Source organism: Manis javanica, chromosome 11, assembly GCF_040802235.1.
Source record: "Manis javanica isolate MJ-LG chromosome 11, MJ_LKY, whole genome shotgun sequence".
Lineage (NCBI taxonomy): Eukaryota > Metazoa > Chordata > Mammalia > Pholidota > Manidae > Manis > Manis javanica.
This window is the reverse complement of record NC_133166.1, coordinates 111,325,503-111,349,170: the sequence shown is the minus strand read 5'-3', so window position 1 is coordinate 111,349,170 and position 23,668 is coordinate 111,325,503. Positions and strand designations below refer to the sequence as shown.

Below are 23,668 nucleotides of genomic sequence, written 5' to 3'. Positions count from 1 at the left end.
AGAGAGCCACGGAAGCCCAGATCTAACAGTTCTCCTGTAGGCCTGACAGGATTTGGGCTTCAGCACCGTTCGTTTCCGCTGCGGAGGCGGGGCAGAATGGATTCGGGGAAGCCCCAGGAAAGCAAGATTGACAGTAAGCAGTTTCCATAGCCCATAGGAGAGTTAAGTGGCCTGGCTGGACTCGCACGGGGAGCACAGATCCCAGCAAGCCAGAGTGGCGAGGAAATGCTGGGGTGCGCCGGGGGTGAGGGAAGCGGCGGGGTTGGGGATGGCACCCAAGTTTCTGGACTGAGAGACTGGGTGGTTGTGGCGCTTACTTTAATGATAAACAGGCAGCTGAAGATACTTGGCACTGGATGGAAATAAGTGGACTGATTGATGTGTGACTATTTCCAAGGCCTGGTTGGAGTGAGGCGGGAAGGGTGGGGCTCCCATTCTGAGCTGAGCAATGGGTGGACAGCACTGTCATTCCCAGGGACAAAGACCCCAGGGAATATAAACCCAGGGGAGGAGCGGCTTCTCTGGCCCCTGATCCCCATTCCAGAGCCCCTCCTCCCACAAATCACATCCTTGGGGTCCTAGTCTTCCCCTGTGCATGACATCACCTCCCAAGGACATCATGCCCAAGGTCGAGTACCCATTGGAGTAAGAGGAAGTTCTTTTTTTTTTTTTTTTGAGGAAGCTCTTTTTAACATGTAAAACTTTAATAGGTGAAGAAAAAATACATTCCAACCTATACAAACTTGATACTTGTACACTGACACTTAAAAACATTACGGTGAACAGTCTACATTCACAATTAATGAAACTAGAAAAAGAAGAACAAATGAGCCCAAAGCCAGTAGAAGAAATAAATAAAATAAAGAAGAATAAAACAACAGAATCAATGGAACCAGGAGCTGGTTCTTTGAGAAAATCAACAAAATAGATAAACCCCTAGCCAGACTTACCAAGAAAGAAAAGAGTATAATAAACAGAATCAGAAATGAGAAAGGAAAAATCACTACAGACACCGTAGAAATACAATGAATTATTAGAGAATACTATGAAAAATATGGCAAAAAATTGGATAACCTAGAAGAAACGGGCAACTTTCTAGCAAAATACAAACTTCTAAGACTAACCCAGGAAGAAAAAGAAAATCTGAACTGACCTATTACCAGTAGACATTGGTCACCAAAAAACTACCTAAGAACAAAACCCCTGGAACATAAGCTAGTTCAACCATCATGGAAAGCAATACGGAGGTTCCTCAAAAAACTAAAAATAGAATTACCATTTGACCCAGGAATTCCACTCCTAGGAACTTACCCAAAGAAAACAAGATCACAGATTCAAAGAGGCATATGCACCCGTTTATTGCAGCACTATTTACAATGACCACGATAGGAAGCAACCTAAGCGTCCATCAGGAGGTGGATAAAGAGGTGGTACATACACATATGGAATATTATTCGGCCATAAGAAAACAAATTCTACCATTTACAACATGGATAGAGCTAGAGGATAGTATGCTCAAGGAAATAAGCCACGCAGAGAAAGACAAGTACCAAATGATTTCACTCAAAGACCCCAAGAAGGGACTAGCAGTTACCAGAGGGGAAGGGGAGGGAGGGAGGATATTAAGGGGTATGATTAGCATGTAGGGGGTCACAGAGAAGGCAGTATAGCAGAGAAGACAAGTAGTGACTGTGTCATCTTACTACGCTGATGGACAGCGAGTGCAATGGGGTGTGGGGGGGGACTTGATAATATGGGTGAGTGTAATAACCATGTTGCTCATGTGAAACCTTCGTAAGATTGTGTATCAATAATACCACCTTAATAAAATAAACAAAATCATTAAGGCACTTAGAAAAGGTCACCATGCTCCACCATGTGACACCCAGCAAGCCAGAGTGGCGAGGAAATGCTGGGGTGCGCCGGGGGTGAGGGAAGCGGCGGGGTTGGGGATGGCATCCAAGTTTCTGGACTGAGAGACTGGGTGGTTGTGGCACTTACTTTGATGATAAACAGGAAGCTGAAGATACTTGGCGCTGGATGGAAATAAGTGGACTGATGTGTGACTTTTTCCAAGGCCTGGTGGGGCTCCCATTCTGAGCTGAGCAATGGGTGGACAGCACTGTCATTCCCAGGGACAAAGACCCCAGGGAATATAAACCCAGGGGAGGAGAGGTAGTCTCAATTTAGAAAGGTGGGGTCTGGTCTCAGTTCAGCGTTACCACTTGGCACAAGTCTTGACTGATGGTCTGGCCCAGTGTCAGGTGTATTCTAGTGTCTGCGACTACTCAGGGTGGCCAGCAGTGGCCTGTCATTGACTTGCTTGTACACAGAGATCCTGTCAGTGCCACACCCTGTTCGTGGGGACCTCACAGGGATATCACAGTGGCTCTGATATCAAGTCCGTGGGAGCAGGAAGATAGTAACTAAACTCTCCTGACCTCAGCACCTGGTAAGACGTTCTGAGGAACATGAACCCACCCAGCACAATAAATAGGTCTCTGCCAAACAGGCTCCCTGGATCCGCTTAGGATAAGCCCCCACCTGCCCCGCGGCCCACAGGCTGCCCTCTGGCTCCCTTTGTTCTGACAGAGAAGCACTCGTTTGCAAGCAGAACCTCCCTACTGGAAGAATCTATCCGGGTCAGATCAGAGGCATATCAGGACCTTCGATTCCTGCAGTCTCCAGCTGGACCACAACTGGGAAAGCAGCTCACATCACATCCACTTAGGATGCGGCTTAAAGTACCATTCTGGATCAAAAAAGTTCACAATGAATTAAAAAAGGGGTTTCCTCTAATTGGTAGTCTCTTCACAATTAACTAGGATATTTTCAGCTATCAATTTGTTTATAATATTTTGCAAACATGTATGTAGCTCCATTTTATGGAGGACGGCCATTAGTTTGAAAATAGAAGTTTTCCTTCCCAGCTTTTGAGTCCACTTGAGGAGCATCTTATGATGCTGTTCCAGCAAATTCCCGGGATTCTCCCTTTCACAAATCTCTATTTCATTTTCGTCAAGTCCAATAAATCTCATGAACATCCTCCATTTACACTCTGGAACTTGATGTTCAAATTCATAATAGATCCTTATGTCTGCAAAGAAAAACACAGGAAGAGGTTGTTTACATCTCTGGAAGGAACGCGCAAGCATCAGAGGGGACTCTGCTCTTTGGGGTGTTTCTATCTTCCCCAAGGGCTGGGTACCAGCTGGCACACTACACCCAGGAAGTGCACGGCCCCGGCAGACGCCAAAGACACTGGGCCCAGAGACCAGGAGCACGAGATCGGCCCCATCCTGCAGTGGCTCTGGCTGTGGTTGATGCTTGTTATTTGAGCCAGCGACCCAGGGAAAGCCATGAGCTCCATGGGAATGAGGAGTCTGCTGAGGCCCGCCCTTCGCTTCCTCTTTCCCACTACAGCTGGAGAGAGACTGTCAGAGGTCAGGCTTGAAAAGGCCTCTTGCAGTCAGCTGGGGGACCATGGCTAGGACATGAGACCTGGGCTGAGTTTTGTAACCTCTCTGAGCCTTGACTTGCCTTGTTTTTCAATCTGTAAAATGGGTCATCCTGCAGAGCTGTTGGTGAGGGTGAGTCATAAAAAATACCTGGAATGTAGCACGTGCCCCACAGATCCTTGTTACGTGCCACTAAAATCATCATCTCACAGCCAATGGGGGCCAGCTCATCTAGTTTCAGAGGTATTCCTATCACCCTGCCACATCTTTTCCTGAAACATGTATGTGCTATAAAATAAAAGCAACATTCAATTTTTCTTTATGAACCCCACAAAACTCCTACGTGACACACATCTGCTTTCCGTCAAGGCACTAAGTGAGTATGAAGAAGTGCATCTCAAGTCCTCAGGAAGGCTCTCCATGGCTTCATGTCAGCAGATGCTCCCCCTTCTCACAAAGACATGAAGCCTGACATTCACACCAAAATAAGATTTACGCCTAAACAGTTGCAATACATGAAGAAATCGGGATGACTTACCATCGCTGGGCATATTCCTCAAAAAATACTTTTGTTCATATTTCTGTGGAGAGAAGAGAGTAAAAATGTTGCAGAAATTCTGTGTAGCCTCTCATCGTAATTCTACTGACACAGAACCAGAACCCAGTTTCTCATGGGAGCAGCAGGATAGGGGCCGGGGAGATCCTATGATCACGCAAACACCTGGGAGCCCAGAGGCACGGCTGGCCTGCGTGGAGTGCCCCCAGCCCCCCACCAAGTAGCAGAGAGCTCACGGCCCATCTGTGCTCTCTGGTTCTTGTTCCCCAGGAACGTGGCCCAGGTTCAGGGGCCACACTGTGGAGTCATGGCTGCCCCTGCTTGGGTGGGCAGGGGTCCTGGGTACGGCTGCTCTGAGTGTGCTCCCCACCGCCAGACGTAGGCTCCACTCCCCCAACCCTGGGTGGGGGCAGCACGTACAGGGGAACCATGTCCCCTAGGGGTGACCTGTCTCACTCTGGGTGACACTAATGGAGAGAATACCCGCGCACAGAAGGCACTGTGAAAATCTATCAGGGGCCTCATGGCCGCTTCCTAGTTTAGGAAGCCTGAGCCTGTCCAGGCCACACTGGGCAGCTGGAGCTGACTGCTCATGAGGCAGAGTCCCCCTGGAGGTGGACCGAATGCTTCCCTGAGGACAAGGTCAGGTGGCCCCTGTGGTAGAGCCACCTGCTGTGGGCCCAGGGCTGGAGCCTGACTGTGTGCATTCAAATCCCAGTTATGGCCCCCAGTTCCCCTGCTGGCATGGCCAGGGGGGTCCCGACATCTGTGTTTAATTAGTCTCAGACCCCTTAGGCAATCTGAGGAGTCACAAATGATGCCCAAGGGCAGATGACCCAGTCTCCAGAGCTTCAGCCTCCACGTCCATACCGGATGGGCACCGGGTCCTGGCCTTCAGCACAGGTGACCCATGACCTGCCTTTAGGATCCAGAACAGGGGCCTCCTCACACCCCAAACACCAGCTCCAGGCCCCCCTGATGTGCTACACATGCCACTCACACTTCCTGAAGAGCTCCCCCCCTCCTCAAGACCACTTAGTGGGTGTCTGCTTATCTTGTCAAATCCTATTCAGATGTCACCAATTTGTGAAGGCCCCAGAAGCCCCATGGCGGACAATGGGACCATCACTTTCCTCCGTGCCCAGCTGCTCTGTCCTACAAGGCTCACCCCTCCCGCCATGGCCCTGTAACCATCTTCTGCAGATGCCAGAGCCGGCACACAGGAAGTGCTCAGCAGATGCCTGCTACGCTGGTCTCAGAGATGAGCACGCATCCAGGGGGCTGCCGTGTCCAGCACTGGCAGCAGGGCCTCCCTGGGTCCCAAGAAGAGGACACTCTCTGAGCCCCAGTGCCCCTCGGTGACACGGTCCCACTGGCCAGCAGGCCAGGTTAGGGACTGTTATGGGTTGAACTGTGTCCCCAGCAAAGATGCTGAAGCCCTAACCCCCAGTTCCTGTGAGTGTGGCCACATTTGGCAACAGGACCGTTGCAAGTGGCAGTTCAAATGAGGCCATCAGGGTGGGCTCTAATCGTGTGACAGGTGTCCTGTGGAAAGGGGAAGTGTGACAGGTCCCCACACAAGGCTGTGTAAGGTGCAGGCACAAACTGGGGTCACGCTCCTATCAGCCAAGGAGCCCCACAGACGGCTAGCGCCCCCCAGCACCAGGTGAGGCCTGGACCAGATGCCCCCCCCCGCCCAGCCTCAAAAGGACCCGCATCGATCTCAGACTTGCATCCTCCAGACTGAGAATAAATCCCTGCTGTCTAAGCACCTCCCGTCCCCACCCCGCCTGTGGGGCTGTCAGGGCAGCCCCAGGAAATCCACACCAGAATCTCACAGGAACACGCATGCCAGCACTTAACTCAGCTTTGCACACAGCAAGTGCACAAGGGCAGGCCTCGGCCCGACTCGGACCCGCGGACCTACCTGCTCGAGAATGCTGAGGCCAAGGGCCGTCGGGGCCTGTTCTGGGGCTGCTGGACTTCCCGTGGCCGCCACTGCCTGTGGCTCCACACTCTCCCCAGTGTCTCCGGAGGGCCCTGGGCAGGTCCCGGCCCCGGGCACCAGGGCCAAGGCTTCTTCCTCCAACGGTGGCGCTTCCGAGCCAGGGGCTGGCACGTCCCCCATGGGGTTCATGGGTATTAGAACCTCATCAGGCTGGCTGCTTCGAGGTGACTAAAGGACAGTCATTTCTTTTGGTGACAGGAACCTAGGCACAAGCCCTTCCCCAGCCACTTTTAGAGAAAGAAATGTCAACTGTCTGAGAAGCAAGGACTGTACAATTTTAGAGACCAGCGCATGGTGTCAGCTCCCCTCTCTGCCCCCGACTCCTTGGGGAGACAGACAAGCTGCGTCCAGGTCCTCACCCCTGCTGCCTGTGAATGAGACCTAATCTAGAAAGAGGGTTTTTGCAGGCAAGGCATTCTGGATTAGAGTGGGCCCTGAACCCAGTAACGGGTGTCCTTGTAGGCAGAGAGATCCACAGGCACAGAGGAGCGGGCCATGTGAAGACAGAGGCAGGGGTTCCCGGGACGGGTCTACAGGCCAAAGCCCGCCGGGGATTGCTGGGCCTGCGGGAGGAGGGAGGGGGCCTCCCCGAGAGCCTGAAGGAGCAGGCCCTGTCCGCACCTTGACTTCTGACCTCGGGCCTTCAAACCATGAGACAGTCAGTCCCCACTGTAGGCCCCCCAAATTGTGTGATTTTTCGGGGAAACGCACAGGACACCCCTTGCCCCTCTGCCTCAGTTTCTACTCTGTGGTCTAGATTAGCAAAATTTAAGTCCTCTTCCAGAATATTCTGGAGCTCTAACAAGGCAGATGCAGGCTCTCCCACCCAGGCTGAGCTGCAGATACAGGGGAGACCGGGCCGCCTCACCCCCTCCCTCCCAGGGGCCGGTGTCTCCCGGACCTCCTGATACTTACAGCCAGGCCTGGCTCACTCGCCCTTCCTGGAAATCGAAAGAGCCAGAAATCAGGATACTTGATGTTAACCTGGACAACGGCCCCCCGGGAAAAAGGAAACGCCTTTCCTCACCAGGACAGTGAACTTACGTTTTAACCAGCTGACGACCCACATCACAACTGAAAAGTAAGAGAAAGCATTAGTTAACATGAGAGCCACACACCTGAGCAGACACAGGCGGTGAGCTTAGCAGGTGCTCAGACCGCACCCCGTCTGCCCCCCGGGAGCCCACGCACAAGTGGCACCAGTGCCCCTGCTCCCCGGCCGAGGGCACCCCAGACACCCTGACTGCAGCACTGGCCTGAGGCCCTGGTCCCCAGACCCACGTCAGGAGCCCAGCAGGTGGCCCCATCCCAGAGCTCTAGCTCAGGCACACAATGGGTCGGAGTGAGCACAGCCGTATTTTACATGAAAAACTCCCGATCAAGAACCCCCTACATAACAGGCCCCCACATGCCTGAGCTCCTGGCAGCTTTTTCTCCAGGACTGACCTGACTCCAACATACCTTTCCTTCCACAGAGGCAGAGGAAAAGGAAGACGGCGATGAGAAGGGCCCCAGACAGCACGAGCCACTCCCACGGGCCCGCGCTTCCTGGAAGAGACAGAGGGCGCGCAGTGGGGCTGGGCACGCTCTCTCATCCGGCGACGTGCTACACAAAGCCCCCGCCCGGACAGCAGCCCCCCAGTGCTTCCCCACGGATCTTCTTCTCCTTGAACGTCCCTGGTGGGGGTCAGAGCACGGGCTCACCCTTCCTGGGCCACAGATGAGGACCCAAGCTCCAGGGGGCCTTGCTCAGGCGTCGGGAGGCATCAGGTCTGCACGGCGAGAAGAGTGACAGCAGGTCCTGCTACTCCGCCTGGGACGGGGCTCTGGTGTGGGGTCACAGCTGAGGGGTTTACTCCGGCCTGGAGGCCAGGAGGAGGGAGAGGAGCAGGCCTGACTGCAAGGGCTGGCCGTGGTGGCCGGAGGGACACAGCAGGGTCCCCCTGAGTAGATATGTGGTGTGACCACTTGGGTGTCCTGGTCTCACCCTGTAACATCCCAGCACCCATAGGAGCCATGGACACAGGCCCCTGCGCGCCGTGGATCATGCCACACTGGGGCTATCTGGGCTGGCCCTGCGCCTCTAAGGGCGGGAGGATGATGGAGCAGATGCTTCATGGGACGCCATCACTGGGACTGAAGGCTCTCCCTTGTTCTCCAAGTAAGCCGTCCTAGTTTTTCCTTCTTTTTGGCTGCTAAAGTATCCTTTAAAAGTGCTTCCATGTCATTCAAATCAAAACTTTTCCATGGAAATCAACCAGCCGATTCTGAAATGGTAACTGGCACATGAGAGCCCAAGAGTAGCCTGACCATACGAGGCAGGGGACAGGGCCGCATCCACTCCCGCAGGCCTGCCATAAAAGGACTCAGCCAAGAGCACAGAAGGCGCCAGACTCCAGCCCTGCGTGGTTTAAGACCAGGTGACACTGGTCGCAGGCAGGCAGGGACTCTTTTTTCAAAACAAGACATTCGGTCATTTGTATGTACTTATGGCAGGTCCCACCCTGAAAGCCACCCCCTGGCTCACAGCCCACGGAGTCACACGGCACCCCACAAAGGGCTGTACCTCATGTTTATAAATCATCATCGAAAAAAATAAAAACCCAGACAACTCAACATAAAAATGGGCAAGAATCTTGCACAGACACATGACAAAGGGCTCCGAGGCTGAGGGCACGTGCCCGCCTCAGGTCTCATCACGCCCAAGAGCCCCGCAGGGCAGGGGCTGGGCCTGGGTGAAAGCACGCAGGGAAGCAGGGGCGCTCACCAGGGAAGCCTGAAGGCCTCTCGGGGAGCCCACCATGCCAGCCCTGGGCCCGAGGCAGGGCAACAGCAAAGCGCCACCCGCTCAGCCTGGGGTGCTGAGCCTAACCCTACACGGCCACAACTCGGGAGCAGGGATGGCGAAGGCAGAGCTCGTGCTCAGGGACTGCATGTGCCCACTCAAGATGGGCACTGCCTGTTTGTAAACGAGGTTTTATGGGGACCCAGCCGAGCACACCCACGACTTCCTGCCTCCAGCGTCTACTACAGCCACAGGTGAGCGGTGACAACGGACACCATGGCCCGCAAGGCCTCCACTTCACCTCTCTGGAGGTTTGCTGACTGGACTTAGGAGATGGACTTGGCCTCTTACCTGGCTCTGGACTCACTTCTGTGGCACAGACTGCATTTCTCGTGGCACTGCAGGCCTGAAGGGTGAGGCCATCACACCTGAAGTAGTGGAGAAATCCCGAGCATTATTTCTCCCTGCCCAGACTGAGCCAGGGCATCCTTCTCACCACCCAGAGACCCAACCCACCCCAGTTCCCAGGCTGGCCCACCAGGCTTCAGTCAATCAGTGCCTGGCACTTCCCAGGCTATCCAGCCCAGCTGGTTCATGAGAGCAAGGCCTGGGAATTATCTGTGATTTATATGGGGAAACACCACCCTTTTCCGGGATAGAGCTGTCTGTGGTTACAAGTGCTAGACCTGCTGTAGCCGTATCTCCACCAAGAGGGAAGCCAGCCCAGAGACGAAGCCCGCAGAGAAGCAGACAGGCAAGCGAGTCCAGAGAAGCCAGAGGACTGATCAAAGCAGACCTGAAGGGAGTCCTTACTCTGGACTCGTTAGGGACGTGAACCAACAGCCCAGTGTGCTCTGAGATAAAGAGTCTACTGTGCGCCTCACAAATGGGAGCCATTTGCCACGGTAAATGTCTCCCCAGAAGGTCCACTCCAAAGCCATGCCCACCGAGAAGAATGTGACCTCGTCTGGAAACAGGGTCTATGCGGATGTACTTGCATTAAGATGAGCACAACCAGATTAGGGTGGGCCTCACCCAATGACTGGTGTCCTTATAAAAGCGAAACGTGTGTGCACGTGAAGGCCACGTGAAGACAGAGACACAAAGAGGGAGGAGGCCAGGCGAAGACGGAAGCAGAGACTGGAGTGAGGCGTCGGCAAGCCAAGGGGCACCCCGGTCTGCCGGAGGCTGGAAAAGGCAGGAAGGGGCCTCCCCCAGAGCCTTCAGAGGGAGCCGACACCTGGACTCCGGACTTGTGGTCTCCAGAGCTGTGAAAGAACACATTTGTTGTTTGAAAGCCACCTGCTACAGTGCTTTGTTACAGCCACCACAGTGACAGCTGTCCTGCTCTGCCACAGGGCAAGGGGCTGCCACTCTCTCTCATCCCCCAGAACTGCCTCTGGCTCCCTCCCGCCCTCATCAGGCCCCTGCTTAGGAGCCCGGTCTTCTAGTTGCACCCCCATCCATCACAGACTCATCACTGCATGTGCTCTGAGTGCCCGTTGCTGGGTGCTTGAGGCCGAAACAGCCCACCGTGGGGCTTATAACCATTCCTCAATCAATCAATCAATCAATCAAGTGACTGAGCACTGTTTCTAGGCTGGCCACCGAGCGATTTGTTTGATGTCATCTCTAGGATGCCTCTGTGGGGCAGGTGCTACCATCAGCCCCATTTTATAGGTGGAAAAACTGAGGCTCGTTCCAGGAAGGAGCAGGGGCGGGGGGGCCACACCCAGGGCACCTTTGACACTGGAAGCAACTCTCCATGCAGTCCTCGGAGTCACAGTAGAAGCGCCCAGACCTGCACTGGCACTGCTGGTCGCTGGATTCGGAGCCCGCAGCCACGACCTCTTGGTCTGCTCAAGGGAGAAGACTGAGGGTGAATCACCACGGGTGGGACGGTGTGCGCCCATACTCACCACAGCCAGCGACCATACTCCCTGTAATCTGAGCTGCAGGCGCAGAGCGCATGCCTCTGAAGCAACCCCAGATAATGCCTTTCACCTTGAGTGGCCCACAGAGAGAACACCTCTCCCCTGCACTCACACAAGTAAACGTCAGGCGGTGGCGGACAGCACAGAACCCCTCTGCCCCTGCCCCTGGCGGTAACCTCTGCCCTCACACTGCTGACCACCTTCCTGTGTGTGCACATCTACACAGGTGCAGGGTTTGACGCACGCCACGGCCTGCCAGACCCCCTCAAAACACGGGACGTGGAAACACTGTGTGAACGGCTTTGTGAAGGGAGGCATATTTCAGAAACTCATCCGCCCTTCTGCCACACTTTCTAGCACAATTAAAGAACTACATGTGAGACACACATAGAAATAAAAGGGGGCTGCAGCCCTGGACCGAGACCATCACCTGCAACCCTGAGGGCCTGGACCCCCCACCGAAGCAGGGGCGTCAGTGCATCCTCAGCCTCACCAACAAGGCCACGGCTGTTTTCCAAAGTGGCTGCATTGATTCCTACTTCCCCCCCTGGTATGTGTCCCCACAGTTCTACATCCCCAGGAATTCCTGCATGAACATCTTAAATCTGTCCGCCTGGAAGACAGAAAATAGCTTTTCTACCGTTTGATTTACTCCAGGGCCTTTTGTATGTTTACTGCTTATGTCTGTTTCATTTTCTTTGCAACGTGTGGGTCGTTCTCCAAGCAGACTTTTCCCAAACCTCATCAATGATTTATAGGCGTCTTTCACTTGTTAATGAAAATGCATCTTAATTTTACATCATTTGCGTGCATTAAAAATCTCTTCCCCCACTTCACGGCTTCACTTTTCAAGTCTGGTTGTCTTTGAATGAACAGAAGTTTGCCATTTTAATGTTGTCCCTTTTATCAATCTTACTCTTATAATTTGTGATTTTTATAACTTAGGTGAAACTATTTTCACTGCCCTGAGGTCACAGGTATGTGGACGAGCAACCACCTAGCCTTGCATCCTTTGGGGCGCCACCCTTTCTCCTGGGACGGGTCCCGGGGCCACACACTGCGTTTCAGTGACGGGGCACTCTAACCTGTCCTACTGACCAAACTGTCTACCCCTCTGTGAACGTCACATGGTCTCCACCACCTCTTTGTACGAAGTCTTAGTACGTGGGAGAGCCCACGTGCTATCGTTTCCATCCTTTAGGGGAGTTTTGGCAAATGCCATCTTACCAAGATTTGTGAAAACCCCTGTCGTGATCCTGTTCTTTAGTGAAAACTGTCTATATTTAGGGTGGACTGCATGATACAGGCTATTGAGATTTTATTTAGCAATGCACTGAATCTAAAAACCCCTCCATGGAGAACTTAAAACATGGACTCTCTTACAGTCTTACTGTGACTTCTCTACCTGTTTAATTTCTTAAATGTTAGTTCACATAAACATTCTATACATCCTTTGCTAGATTTATCCCAAGTATCTTATTTCGTTTTCTTTTTTTTTTTTGCTAATACAAATAGTATCTCTTTGAGAAATTACATTTTTAAAGCAATTTGGTGCTGACAAGTGGAAATTTACATGAGCTTCTGCACATTATTCCTGCATTCTTCTACATCTGTGTGTATGCTCGGGATCACACGAGCACCTCTGACGGGTCCTCTGGCAGCTCGATCTCTGCGTTCATCTGTAGTAACTACCTCCAGGGCAATGCCCACAAGCCGAGGCACAGGGGGCCCTGTGTTAAACAGCAAGGAACCCGCTGTGCCTGACTGCAGTCCACTTACCCTCCCGGCACCGTGTCCATGGCCAACAGTCGGCTTCCCTGTTGGGATGTGACATGAAGGTCCCATGCTCACATCTGACACACCTTCCTGTAGTGTGGTTCACACTGCAGGCTTGGAGGAGGTAGTGGCCTGTGTGAGGGAAAGGAGGTAGGGGTGAGGTGGGGGCCCGGGTTAGACCCCACCCAGCCTGGCTGAGACCTCTGCCTAGGGAGGCCCCTAGCACCTGGTGGCTAAGCCCCCTGCACAGACCAGGCCCTCACCTCCTATCTCCTTGAATTCTGGATTGATACCAGCCACATGCGTCCCAGGAACCAGGGACCTGAATCGCCCCTCGGCCTTTACTGATATCCTGTAGCGTGTGTGAGTGGATGGTTTTGAGTGGGCACACTGGAGCCCGCCTGGGGGCCTGCAAGTGAGCATGTCCACCTGACCCCACGCCAGGCTCCTAACGAGTGGGCTCAGCAGCTTCTGAGATTTGCAGGGGAGCGCTGGCTGCCTAGGAACACACGTGCCGATCCCAGTCCTGGACGGGCCCTTGTGGCCGCCACGCCCCCTGTGAAGCAGCTAAAACAACATGCCCTTTGCACATGTGCTTGGAGCTCACAGCTTTCAGGTCAGACCACCTGTCTGATTCATTCCCAGACGTGGGGTGTGTGTGCATGTGCACACAGGTGTGTGTTGGACCTCTGAAACAGGAGTGCTGGGAAGGGATGGGGTCGTGGATACTAGCCAAGTGAGCAGGTGTGCAGGAGGCAGATGGTAATGGTGGGTGTGCGGCTGGCCCCTTAGAGGAGGAGCTGCCCCACGAAGGCAGCTTCAGTGACAGTGTGTGAGTGTGTGTGTGTGTGTGTGTGTGTGGATGGGGGTGCATGTGTGCAGGGCAGTGGCCTCTGCCCAGGTCCCCATGAAGGCTCAGACGCTGTGGTGCTGATGGCCATGCAGGGCCGTGGCACGGGGGTGGGCAGCGCAGGCCCGTGGAGCCCGGGCCCCCCATCTGCCTTATAGGGTGGCTCCACAGTGGCCTCGTGAGGATGGACAGGCCTCTATGGATGTGTCGTGAACGCGGCGGCTGCGAGCTCCCCCTCCTCAGGAGTCCACCGTCACTGCCCTGGTGGGAGGCAGGTGGGGTGTCCAGCCTGGGCATGTGCCCCCTCTGTGCTCCAAGCCCTGCTGAACGCACCTCACCCACCCTAAGACAAGCACACAGACTCCTGTTCGCCCAGGAGCCCCCCACCCAAAGTGGGCACAGATGGAGTAAATGGGTGGCCAAGGAGAGGTCCACCTCCCCTGAACCAGCCAGGTCCCCTGCCCCCAGCACAGCCTCTGGTTCCGCTGGATGTTGTCAGGACGCCTGCCCCGGAAGGCTCCAGAAGGCGTCCTGGGACTCACCAGCCGGGCAGAGTTTGCAGCACAGGCCCAGGTTCTGATACTCGTCTGAAGCACAGCGGGTCCCGCTGGTCGCCACGGCCACCTGCAGTCAGGAGAGACATGTCAGGGCTGCCCCCACTGGCGGAGCCACAGACCACGCAGACACACATAGACGCCCACCCTCCAGCAGGGGCACCGCCTCCCTCGTGGGGATGGCTCTGCTGCGGCCTCCCTTCTCCCAGGTCAGGAGGACACAGAAGCCTGTTCATTATGTGGTCCCCGTTTTTTTTTTTTTATATATCTTTACTGATTTTTTTTTTTTGATACTCAATGTATTGGTTTTTGGGGTATTAGTAAAATCTACTAAGTTTGTCCATCTGTAGATTTCACCCTGCATTTGCGTCCCTTTTTGTTTTGTATTTCGAGGCCATGTTATTGGATATAGAGGGTTTCACAATTATTTCACTAGTATGGTCAATCCTTATCATTTGCTCAATTCTGTCTCTGCAAACTTGTCCACCCACTAACTTTGCATTCCCAAAGCTGATACTGGCAGCCCTTCTTGGGCTCACCGGGAACAGCCGAACAGCCCACCGCCCAGCACGCATGTGTGCAGTGGAGGCGGCCTAAGGCAACGCCCTGCCCTCCTCGTGTGAGCACTCAGAATGAAATGTGTCTTTCAGCACCACAGCCCGGTTGGCTTCTAGTATTTTTGTTTAGTTGGTGATTTTGCTGTTAAAATGGTCCCCGAGCATAGCGCTGAAGTGCCGTCTACGTTCCAACAGGCAAGAAGGCTGTGATGTGCCTTCCGGAAAAACCCATGGGTTCAATAAGCTTCATTCAGGCAGGAGCTGGAGTGCTGTCGGCCACCTTCCAGATTAACGCATCAACTATACATTCAGTACAGTTATACACTATATATAGTTGTATATAGTGAAGTAAGGCGCCTTCACACAGAAACACCCAGAAAACCAGTCATGCGCTGACAGGTTGATGAAAATGTGGTGATCGGAGGCTCGCAAGAATCCAACCCTTTGTGTCCTCCGCGGGCAACGTGCCAGTGTTGACTAACGCTGCGACGGGACAGAAGTGCGAACACACAACCACCCGCCGTGGCCTGAACTTCTGCCCCCACAAATGCTTTCGGCCGTGAATCCTGTAATCAACTGGGAAATGCCAGTCTGTGGTCCCAGGTTAGAACGTGCCTGGCATCATCGGTCTACACTTCCCCACCTGCTTGCCCCTCACCGCTTCCTTTTGGGCACAGCTCTTAAAAATGCATTGCCAGATTTTTCTTTCAAATGCAACCTGCTAATTCATGTATCAGTTTAACCTCTTTGTACAGATTGGATCACCCCTGTATTTAGTTACTTTTGCTATGTTCTGTTGCATTTCTGATGCCACACTTTATTCTTTCCCCCCATCTTTTCTGGCTTTTCTTCCTTTATCCCCCCTCTCCCTGACACTTCACTGGAAAGCCTGAACAGATTCTCTATTTAGTGTTTACTGGTTTCGGTTGTATTTTAACTTGGGAAAAATGAAGCAAAAACAGAAAAAATATATATTTACATGGGTTTAAAGAAGAAAATTCAGTTTACAAACACAGTAGTCACAACTGTCCCAGGCAAGAGTCACTGATGAATGCTAACAGTGGTGAAGGAAAGCAGGAGGAAAAACTGTATTTACATAGGTTCAAAGCAACTCCCAGGACATTAGTAATCACAAATGTTAAAAAAGAAACACAGCCAACACCACCTGAACTGTCATCGAAGCCAACATCACTGGCGAGGGGACAAATCGACACCAGGCATCTGGGGTCTCCTGAGAGGGTGCAGTCAAAAAGCCACAAGCTGCGGCAAAAGTGAGCAAGTGGGACTATATTAAGCTGAAAAGCTTCTGTACAGCAAAAGACACCATCAATAGAACAAAAAGGAACCCTACAGTATGGGACAATATATTTGTAAATGACAGATCCGATAAAGGACTGATGTCCAAAATATATAAAGAGCTCACACGCCTCAACAAACAAAAAACAAATAACCCAATTAAAAAATGGGCAGAGGAACTGAACAGACAGTTCTCCAAAAAAGAAATACAGATGGCCAAGAGACACATGAAAAGATGCTCCACATCGCTAATTATCAGAGAAATGCAAATTAAAACTACAATGAGGTATCACCTCACACCAGTAAGGATGGCTGTCATCCAAAAGACAAACAACAACAAATGTTGGCGAGGCTGTGGAGAAAGGGGAACCCTCCTACACTGCTGGTGGGAATGTAAACTAGTTCAACCATTGTGGAAAGCAGTATGGAGGTTCATCAAAATGCTCAAAACAGACCTACCATTTGACCCAGGAATTCCACTCCTAGGAATTTACCCTAAGAATGCAGCAATCAAGTTTGAGAAAGACAGATGCACCCCTATGTTTATCGCAGCACTATTTACAATAACCAAGAATTGGAAGCAACCTAAATGTCCATCGATAGATGGATGGATAAAGAAGATGTGGTACATATACACAATGGAATACTACTCAGCCATACGAAGTGGAAAAATCCAACCATTTGCAGCAACATGGATGGAGCTGGAGAGTATTATGCTCAGTGAAATAAGCCAAGTGGAGAAAGAGAAATACCAAATGATTTCACTCATCTGAGGAGTATAAGAACAAAGGAAAAACTGAAGGAACAAAACAGCAGCAGAATCACAGAACCCCAAAATGGACTAACAGGTACCAAAGGGAAAGGGGGGACTGGGGAGGATGGGTGGGCAGGGAGGGATAGGGGGGGAAGAAGAAAGGGGGTATTAAGATTAGCATGCATAATGGGGGGGTGGGAGAAAGGGGAGGGCTGCACAACACAGAGAGGACAAGTAGTGATTCTACAACATTTTGCTATGCTGATGGACAGTGACTGTAATGTGGTTTATAGGGGGGACCTGGTATAGGGGAGAGCCTAGTAAACATAATATTCTTCATCTAAGTGTAGATTAAAGATTAAAAAAAAAAGAAAGAAAGAAAGAAAGAAAGAAAAGGGGGATTACTCCTTGATAGGATAAAACTAATGGTAAATCAACGATTAACGCATGCTTTAAATATCCTTAATTTTGATCACTTAAAGGGTGTCAGATGATCAGCTATGGAGGTACTCTTTTCTGATAATATTCCTTTCTCTTAAAAAAAAAAAAAAGCAGTTCCTGTGTGGTGACCTCCAATGAGTTCTTCACAATGGTATAAAGGGCATATCAAAGTGTGGGCAAAGGGTCTGTTTGTGTTTATACAGAAGATCAAAGCCTAATTTGGCTACCCAGAAAATGAACTAAGATAAGATATGAAGAAGAACTTCCAACATCAGCACTCTCTGGAAGACTCATACCAGAAGATGATCATCAAAAAACCTCCACAAAGATCCAGGCGCTGCTGCAGTTGTAGCTGCATCCATCCCACCGGTTCCTGGACTTGCCATTGGAATGAGGAAGGAGATATCTAAGCTGGCCTGTGCATACAGTAAAACAACAAATTTGACCGGATCTATACTGTCGGAACTCAACCAAGAATTAGGAGAAGTGCAAGTTGTAGTGCTCCAAAATCTTACGACTACAGACTATCTACTGTTAAAAGAACATACGGGATGTGAACAGTTCCCAGGAATGGGTTGTTTTAATTTGTCTGACTTCTCTCAGACTGTTCAAGTACAGTTGGACAATATCCATCATATCATAGACAAATTTTCACAAATGCCTAGGGTGCCTAAATGGTTTTCTTGGCTTCACTGGAGATGGCTGGTAATTATAGATTTGCTTTATGTCACCGTATTCCTATTATGTTAAAGTGTGTGTGCAATTTAGTTAGTAGTTTAAAACCTATACATGCTTAAGTTACTCTACAAGAAGATATATCAAAGAAATAATCAATCCTCCCATGTTTTCTTCCATATGCTACATCTATAGCTTTTCTTCTTCCTTCCTAATTACAACCCTTAAATAGAATTCGTGCCTCATATCGAATTTACCGAGTATCATAATTCCTCCAGGTGGTAAAGATACCTCAAGACAAATGCTGGGCATAGAAGCCACAGGGCATAAATCTGCAAAGAAGTAAAAAGCTAACCTTTTCAAACAATATGGCTTCTCTCTCACTTACCAACTTTATATCTCCCTGTATGGCCCCGGAAGATGACTGGTTAGCCAGAGACGGGTAAGATTCCTCAAGGGAGGAACAACCTAAGACAGGCACAGTCACAGGGGGGCCATCAGGTGAGAAATTGGGGATCAACAGTGGTGAGGCTCAGAACCTCACCGCCCGTTTTGAGAGAAATCTTCTGCATCCGTGGATGTTTTAATGCCCCTGTCTAGCTTGGATTAACACACAGTCTATAGGCACACACCTGATCATCTACAATTGCTCTCTTACAACACTAAACTATGTTTTCTACCTTTATCTTGCATCTACCTACCACCTCAGCATTTTATTAAAAATAAAAATAATAATAATAATAAAGGGAGAAATGTGGGATCCACATATAAATCAAGTATAAAAATCAAACGAATATTCATATTTGACCTGATTGTTTATAGTTCATAATGCGTGATCAAAACCGAAAGTTTCTGTGATGACTGCCCTTGTACTGTTCACCATGTAAGAATTTATTCACTATGTAAGAATTCGTTCACCATGTAAGAACTTGTTCGTTATGCTTCAGAAGATTGGAGACTGACGAGAATTAGACGAGATGGATTAATGATTTTGCATTGAGCATTGACCCCCCTATACAGAATTTTATTGTTGTTAACAACCATTTGATCAATAAATATGAGAGATGCCCTCTCAAAAAAAAGAAAAAAAATAATAATAATAATAAAGGGAGAAATGTGGGATCCACATATAAATCAAGTATAAAAATCAAACGAATATTCATATTTGACCTGATTGTTTATAGTTCATAATGTGTGATCAAAACCGAAAGTTTCTGTGGTGACTGCCCTTGCACTGTTCACCATGTAAGAACTTATTCACTAAGTAAGAATTTGTTCACCATCTAAGAACTTGTTCGTTATGCTTCAGAAGATTGGAGACTGATGAGAATTAGGCTTGGGGTGGATTAATGATTGTGCACTGAGCACTGACTCCCCTATACTGAATTTTATTGTTGTTAACAACCATTTGATCAATAAATATGAGAGATGCCCTCTCAAAAAAAAAAAAAAAGCCACAAGCTGCGGGATTTTTGCTGAGACTGCCTAGCAGGAATTTATTCACAAGAAACCACCAGACTAGCCCAAACTGAGAAACATTCTACAGAATTTTTGGATCGGTCTTCTTCAATGGGGTTAAGATCATGGAACAAAAGAAGAGAGATGTGCTACGCTCTCAAGTCACCAGGGATGCCAGCCGGCAGCTGGCGAAAATGAAGGCGGTCTGTAGGTGGGATCGAAGCATACCCAGAAGCCAGGCCCCTGGCTCTGGGCACTGCCCTGTGGGGGTGTGAGAGAACTTCCTCTGGGAGATCCAGGTGAAGGCTACAGGACGTCCTGTGCCAGTCTATTCTATTTATGTATATTTTTAAGCAGGACTAAAATCCATATAATTTAAAAGCAACCATTTCTAAGTGCACAGTGCCTGTGGGGCAGTCACGCTGCTGTGCAACCATCTGGAAGACTGATTACTTTTCCAAAGTTTGACATCATTTCAGAATGGAACTTTAAAAACTAAAAACCTTTTAGGAAAGAACAAGCTCAGCCAAGAGGAACGTAGCTTTCCTTTCTGGAATACTGCCAGTTAAGAAGCTGTTTCAGCCACTCAAGGGCTCCCCACAGACACCCCTGAAGTCTCCACCTGCAACATTCACTCAACCCAAGGCCTCCCACCTCCAGCTCTCCTGGGCAGGGGTGGGGGGCCCGGCTGTTTCCACTGTACTGCTGTAGGCATCCTGGCACCCCCTGGTACGTGCCCTCCAATATCTCCTGACCTCCCAGGCTCAGGAGGACAAGGGTAAAGCAAAATGTAGAGGGCCTCCCAAAATTTTTTGTTTTAGCAAATCGATCAAGATAAATCAATCAATCAAGATAAATACTATTTAAGGCAACATTTAAAAAAAAATCTAACTGGCAAACTGCTGCCAGCTTTTGTTAATAAAATTTTACAGGAATCAGGGTTGGGATTATAGGGTTTGAAATAGGTGGACACAGTCAGGCCAAGTACAGGAGCACTTTAAGATGTTCCTTTTTTTCCCCATCATGCACTTTTGGGGGCATGAATTTCTCATTAAAAAAAAAATACTCCATCAGAATATTGTAATACTGTTTCCTGAGTGTTTTGGTGTCCCTGTAAATTTCACATCAATGTGAGTACTGGACTTATTCCTCCTGCCCCTGCCCTGCGGTGACCAAGGGTTCCCATCCTCCCCACCCCTCAGCCCCAACTGCCCACTGGCAATGCCTCCACTTCCAGGGGCCTTGCCCCAGCCAGGCAGCCCTCCTGGCTCTACTATCCCCTCAGGCTCCTTCCAGCAGCCCTCCCTTCCCTCCCAATAAATCCCTAAGGAATCGCCCACTAGACACCCAATGTCCTGTGAATCAGCCTGCAGTCTCTTGCGGACCCCACAAAGGTCCAGGCGGAGGGCCTGAATGAAGCCGAGGGCTCAGATGAGCGAGGGCAACCTGCTCCCGGGCAAGCGCACCCTCACACGACTGGAGGAGGGGCCGAGAGGGGCTGCAGAAAGACTCAGTAACTGAAAACCACCACCCAGGGCACGGCAGGATTCAAAAAGGCTCCGGAGAGAGTCCCAAGTAGCCCTGGCGCGCAGTACAGCGCCGTGGAGGAGCTTCCTCTGCACGCCCGAGGCAGGCAGGCAGGCCCTCCTGGCCCCAGGCCTCCGGGATCCAGGACAGGCAGCTGGCCCTGGCAGGTACCCAACAAACACCAACCGAGGCGTTCTGATGCATGGCCAAGTTTCATTTAAGAAAAGGCTGAATAAAGCCTTTCTGGCTCCTAGAAGTGGCCTTGCAGGCATCACCAGCCAGGCTTTGCCAGGATACAAATGATGCCCATAAAGAAAGCTGCGGAACAACCAGCCTGGAGGGCAGGGCTGAGTGACAGCTTATCTGACCTCCGGATCTCAGTGTGCCTGTGCTGGGGAACCAACCCACACAGACACTGCCCCCACACTTGGCAAACCCTAAAGCACCAGCACCCAGCTTCAGCACCCAGCCAGAGCGTCTCAGAAGTGCTGTTCAGGAATGTACTCCAGACTGCAACACACCCACTGTGGGTAAAATTGCAGTATTTCTAGAATCTCTCGCCTTAGTGCGTCTCCATATCAACAGGCATTTCCAAGGGGTGGAGAGAAGCAGTCTACCCCCATCAGTGGGTAATTACATGGGAGAGGGAGGGCTTACCCGGACCTGAGAGGCTGGGGGGAGTATATACACTCGCTTCTGCTGCAGCAGGAGAGACGCGGGACGATTGCTTGTAAGCAATAAACGTGTTAAACTTTATTTCTCCCTTTGACTCGGTTTCAGCTAGGTATTTTGCTCGGGAATTCCCCTCCCGGGAGTTACACCCGCACTGGACTTAACCCAAGAACTTTACAAAAAAACTGAAGTTGATGCACGGATCATCATTTAAAAGCACTAAACGTAGACGAGGCAATCTTTCAAAGGAGGAAAATAGTAATGCTGCCGACAAACTGGCTTCGCGGAGACTTAGAGACGCAGGCAGCGTTGACATTTTGAGCCTCCCTGGGTCCTCTGCCCGTTGAAAGGGGCAAGGTGTGCCGCCTGGAGCCCCAGGGCTGGCCTCTGAGACCTCCGTGGAGACGGCCGAGTTGGGACACCGGCTCCCACCAATGGTTTAGGTGCACACGGCGATCACTTCCCGGGACGAGGCGATTACCGAGAGCAACTACTCGCCCTCGAAAAGACGTTCGTGATAATCAGAAGCCAGTAAAAGAAAATCCCTACATGGAACTATTTCTGTATGAACGCAATATCGTGTAAGAACAGCTGAGCTGATAAAATAAGAGACCAGATCTATTTTTTTAAAAAAACAAAACTTCTGCAGCGCCCTTCACCCTTCCGGCTGATCCTTAACCCTCCTGACACGTGCCCGGGATAACCGATCGCAGACGAATGGGGGGCTCAAGCTCACACTTGGACAGAGGCTTGAGACACACCTAAAACACCGGGGCGCCGCCGCGAGCCCCACCGGCCCACCGGCAGCCCGAGGCAGGGCGCGTGGGCAGCGCCGGCAGCTCTAGTCGCCCCGCCCCGCCCGGCAGAGCCCGCAGCGCACCCGCCTCGCCGGCGGGGGCGGGGGTTCAGGGCGTCCCGGTCATGGAGCGGCTGGCTGGGGGCACGTCCCAGAGGCCGCGCCGCGGGGCGCGCACCCGGGGCTTGCCCAGCGCGCGCTCACCTTCCCCGCAGGGCCCGGTCCTTAGGGCCAACACCGCCCCGCCCCGCCGCCTCCCCCCGCCGGCCTCCCGGCGCCCGGCCGCCCCATCCGCACTTCTCGGGACGCCCCCGGCTTCCTCGGCCCCCCAGCCCGACTCTCCGCGCCCTCCTCCCTGCCCCCCGCGCCTTATCCGCAGCCCTGCGCCCCCCACTCACGGAGGCCACGAGGAGGAGCAGCAGCAGCACGACAGGGCCGGCGGCCATGGCTCCCTCCGAATGAACCAGAGCACCCTCCGGCCCCGCCCTCGCCCGCGCGTGCCCGCTGCGCCCACGTGTCCGCCAGCACGTCCCAGGCCCGAGGCAGTTGGGTGGTGGCTCTGACCCCTTAATTTGGGAAGTGATGTAATTATCTGAAAGAAAGTGTTCTTAGAGCTGAATGCGTCCAGGCGGGCCACCAGGAGGCACCCTGTGTTGGTCGGCTTGGGCTGCCTAAGTCCACAGACTGGGTGCTTTAAGCCACATTCATTGCTTCCCAGTCCCGGGGGCTGGAGGTCCCAGACCCGGGTGCGGGCACAGCGGGCTTCTCCTGAGGCTGGAGGAGCATCGGGGCGCGCCTCTCCCTCCGCTCCTCGGGGCTTCCAGCAAACCCCGGCCTTCCTTGGCTGCTGGAGGCATCGCCAGCTCGGCCGCCATCTGCGTACCGTGTGTCTGCACAAACAACGTGTTAGTTTTCCCTTTTTGTAAGGACGCCAGTCACATCCGATTAGGGCCACCCTAGTCCACTGCCACCTCATCTAACTAGTCGCATCTGCAAAAGAGAGTAACTGCAACCTAGTTCAAAACAAGGCCCCATCCTGAGGTCTTCAACATAGGAATTTTGGGAGAGGGGGGACACAATTCATGACATCGCATGAGGCGTCTGGTCCAAAACAGCTATTACAGCACATGTAGAAATAATGAGCTCGGAAGGCCCATTTTGCTCTTCAGTCTGTTATATATGTAATTAGCCCATCACATCATTTATACTAACTACCTGCCTAGTGTCCTTCTGACCACTTTGCGAGTGTTCTTAATCCTCCACATCGCTGGATACATTGCTGCTATTTAAACCATTGAAAGAACGAATGCTGGAAGTCTAAATAAAACAGGTTTTGTTTATTTTCACACACACTCAACCATGTACACCCCTGCACCATGGCTTCCGCTTCTGAAGTCTCGCTTTGGGGATGACTCAGGCTGAGGGCTCCTGCCCCCGCGGGCTGCTGCACTCTATGAACTGGTTAGACCTGGTTATGATTTAGGAAGCCCAAGAACAGGACGATGTTTTTTTTTAACTTAGGAAGGGAGGGTCTTTCCGGCGTTGTGGCATCGTTAGGGTATGGTATAGGA

At 51.6% G+C, this 23,668-nt stretch overlaps 1 protein-coding gene across 3 annotated transcripts; it reads right to left on the bottom strand.

Moving 5' to 3' along the window:
* Window positions 1–1,329: 1,329 nt before the first annotated feature.
* On the bottom strand, window positions 1,330–22,639 carry LOC108396691 (tumor necrosis factor receptor superfamily member 25-like). 3 transcript variants are annotated; one of them, XM_073217318.1, is made up of 12 exons: window positions 22,496–22,639; window positions 13,910–13,991; window positions 12,521–12,649; window positions 10,549–10,663; window positions 9,159–9,235; window positions 7,484–7,570; window positions 7,067–7,096; window positions 6,938–6,963; window positions 5,942–6,190; window positions 3,997–4,039; window positions 3,609–3,746; window positions 1,330–3,097 (listed from the first exon to the last, which is right to left on the bottom strand). In XM_073217318.1, the coding sequence occupies exons 1-12, from the start codon at window positions 22,541–22,543 to the stop codon at window positions 2,796–2,798; spliced, it is 1,326 nt and encodes a 441-aa protein (XP_073073419.1). In that variant the 5' UTR covers window positions 22,544–22,639; the 3' UTR covers window positions 1,330–2,795. The 3 variants fall into 3 exon arrangements, with proteins under 3 accessions (XP_073073419.1, XP_073073420.1, XP_073073421.1); XM_073217320.1 differs by having other exon boundaries at window positions 2,882–3,097; window positions 3,541–3,746; XM_073217319.1 differs by lacking the exon at window positions 3,609–3,746 and having other exon boundaries at window positions 22,496–22,638.
* Window positions 22,640–23,668: the final 1,029 nt, after the last annotated feature.

What these genes read in the sequence shown, in the direction of transcription:
- LOC108396691 (XM_073217318.1), bottom strand. Translation starts at nt 22,543, where the DNA reads ATGGCCGCCGGCCCTGTCGTGCTGCTGCTGCTCCTCCTCGTGGCCTCC. An exon ending in GGTCGTCAGCTGGTTAAAAC is followed by an intron (nt 6,964 to 7,066) that starts GTAAGTTCACTG and finishes TTCGATTTCCAG; the next exon opens with GAAGGGCGAGTGAGCCAGGC. An exon ending in GGGCACGTGCTACATTCCAG is followed by an intron (nt 3,098 to 3,608) that starts GTATTTTTTATG and finishes TTTTCTTTGCAG; the next exon opens with ACATAAGGATCTATTATGAA.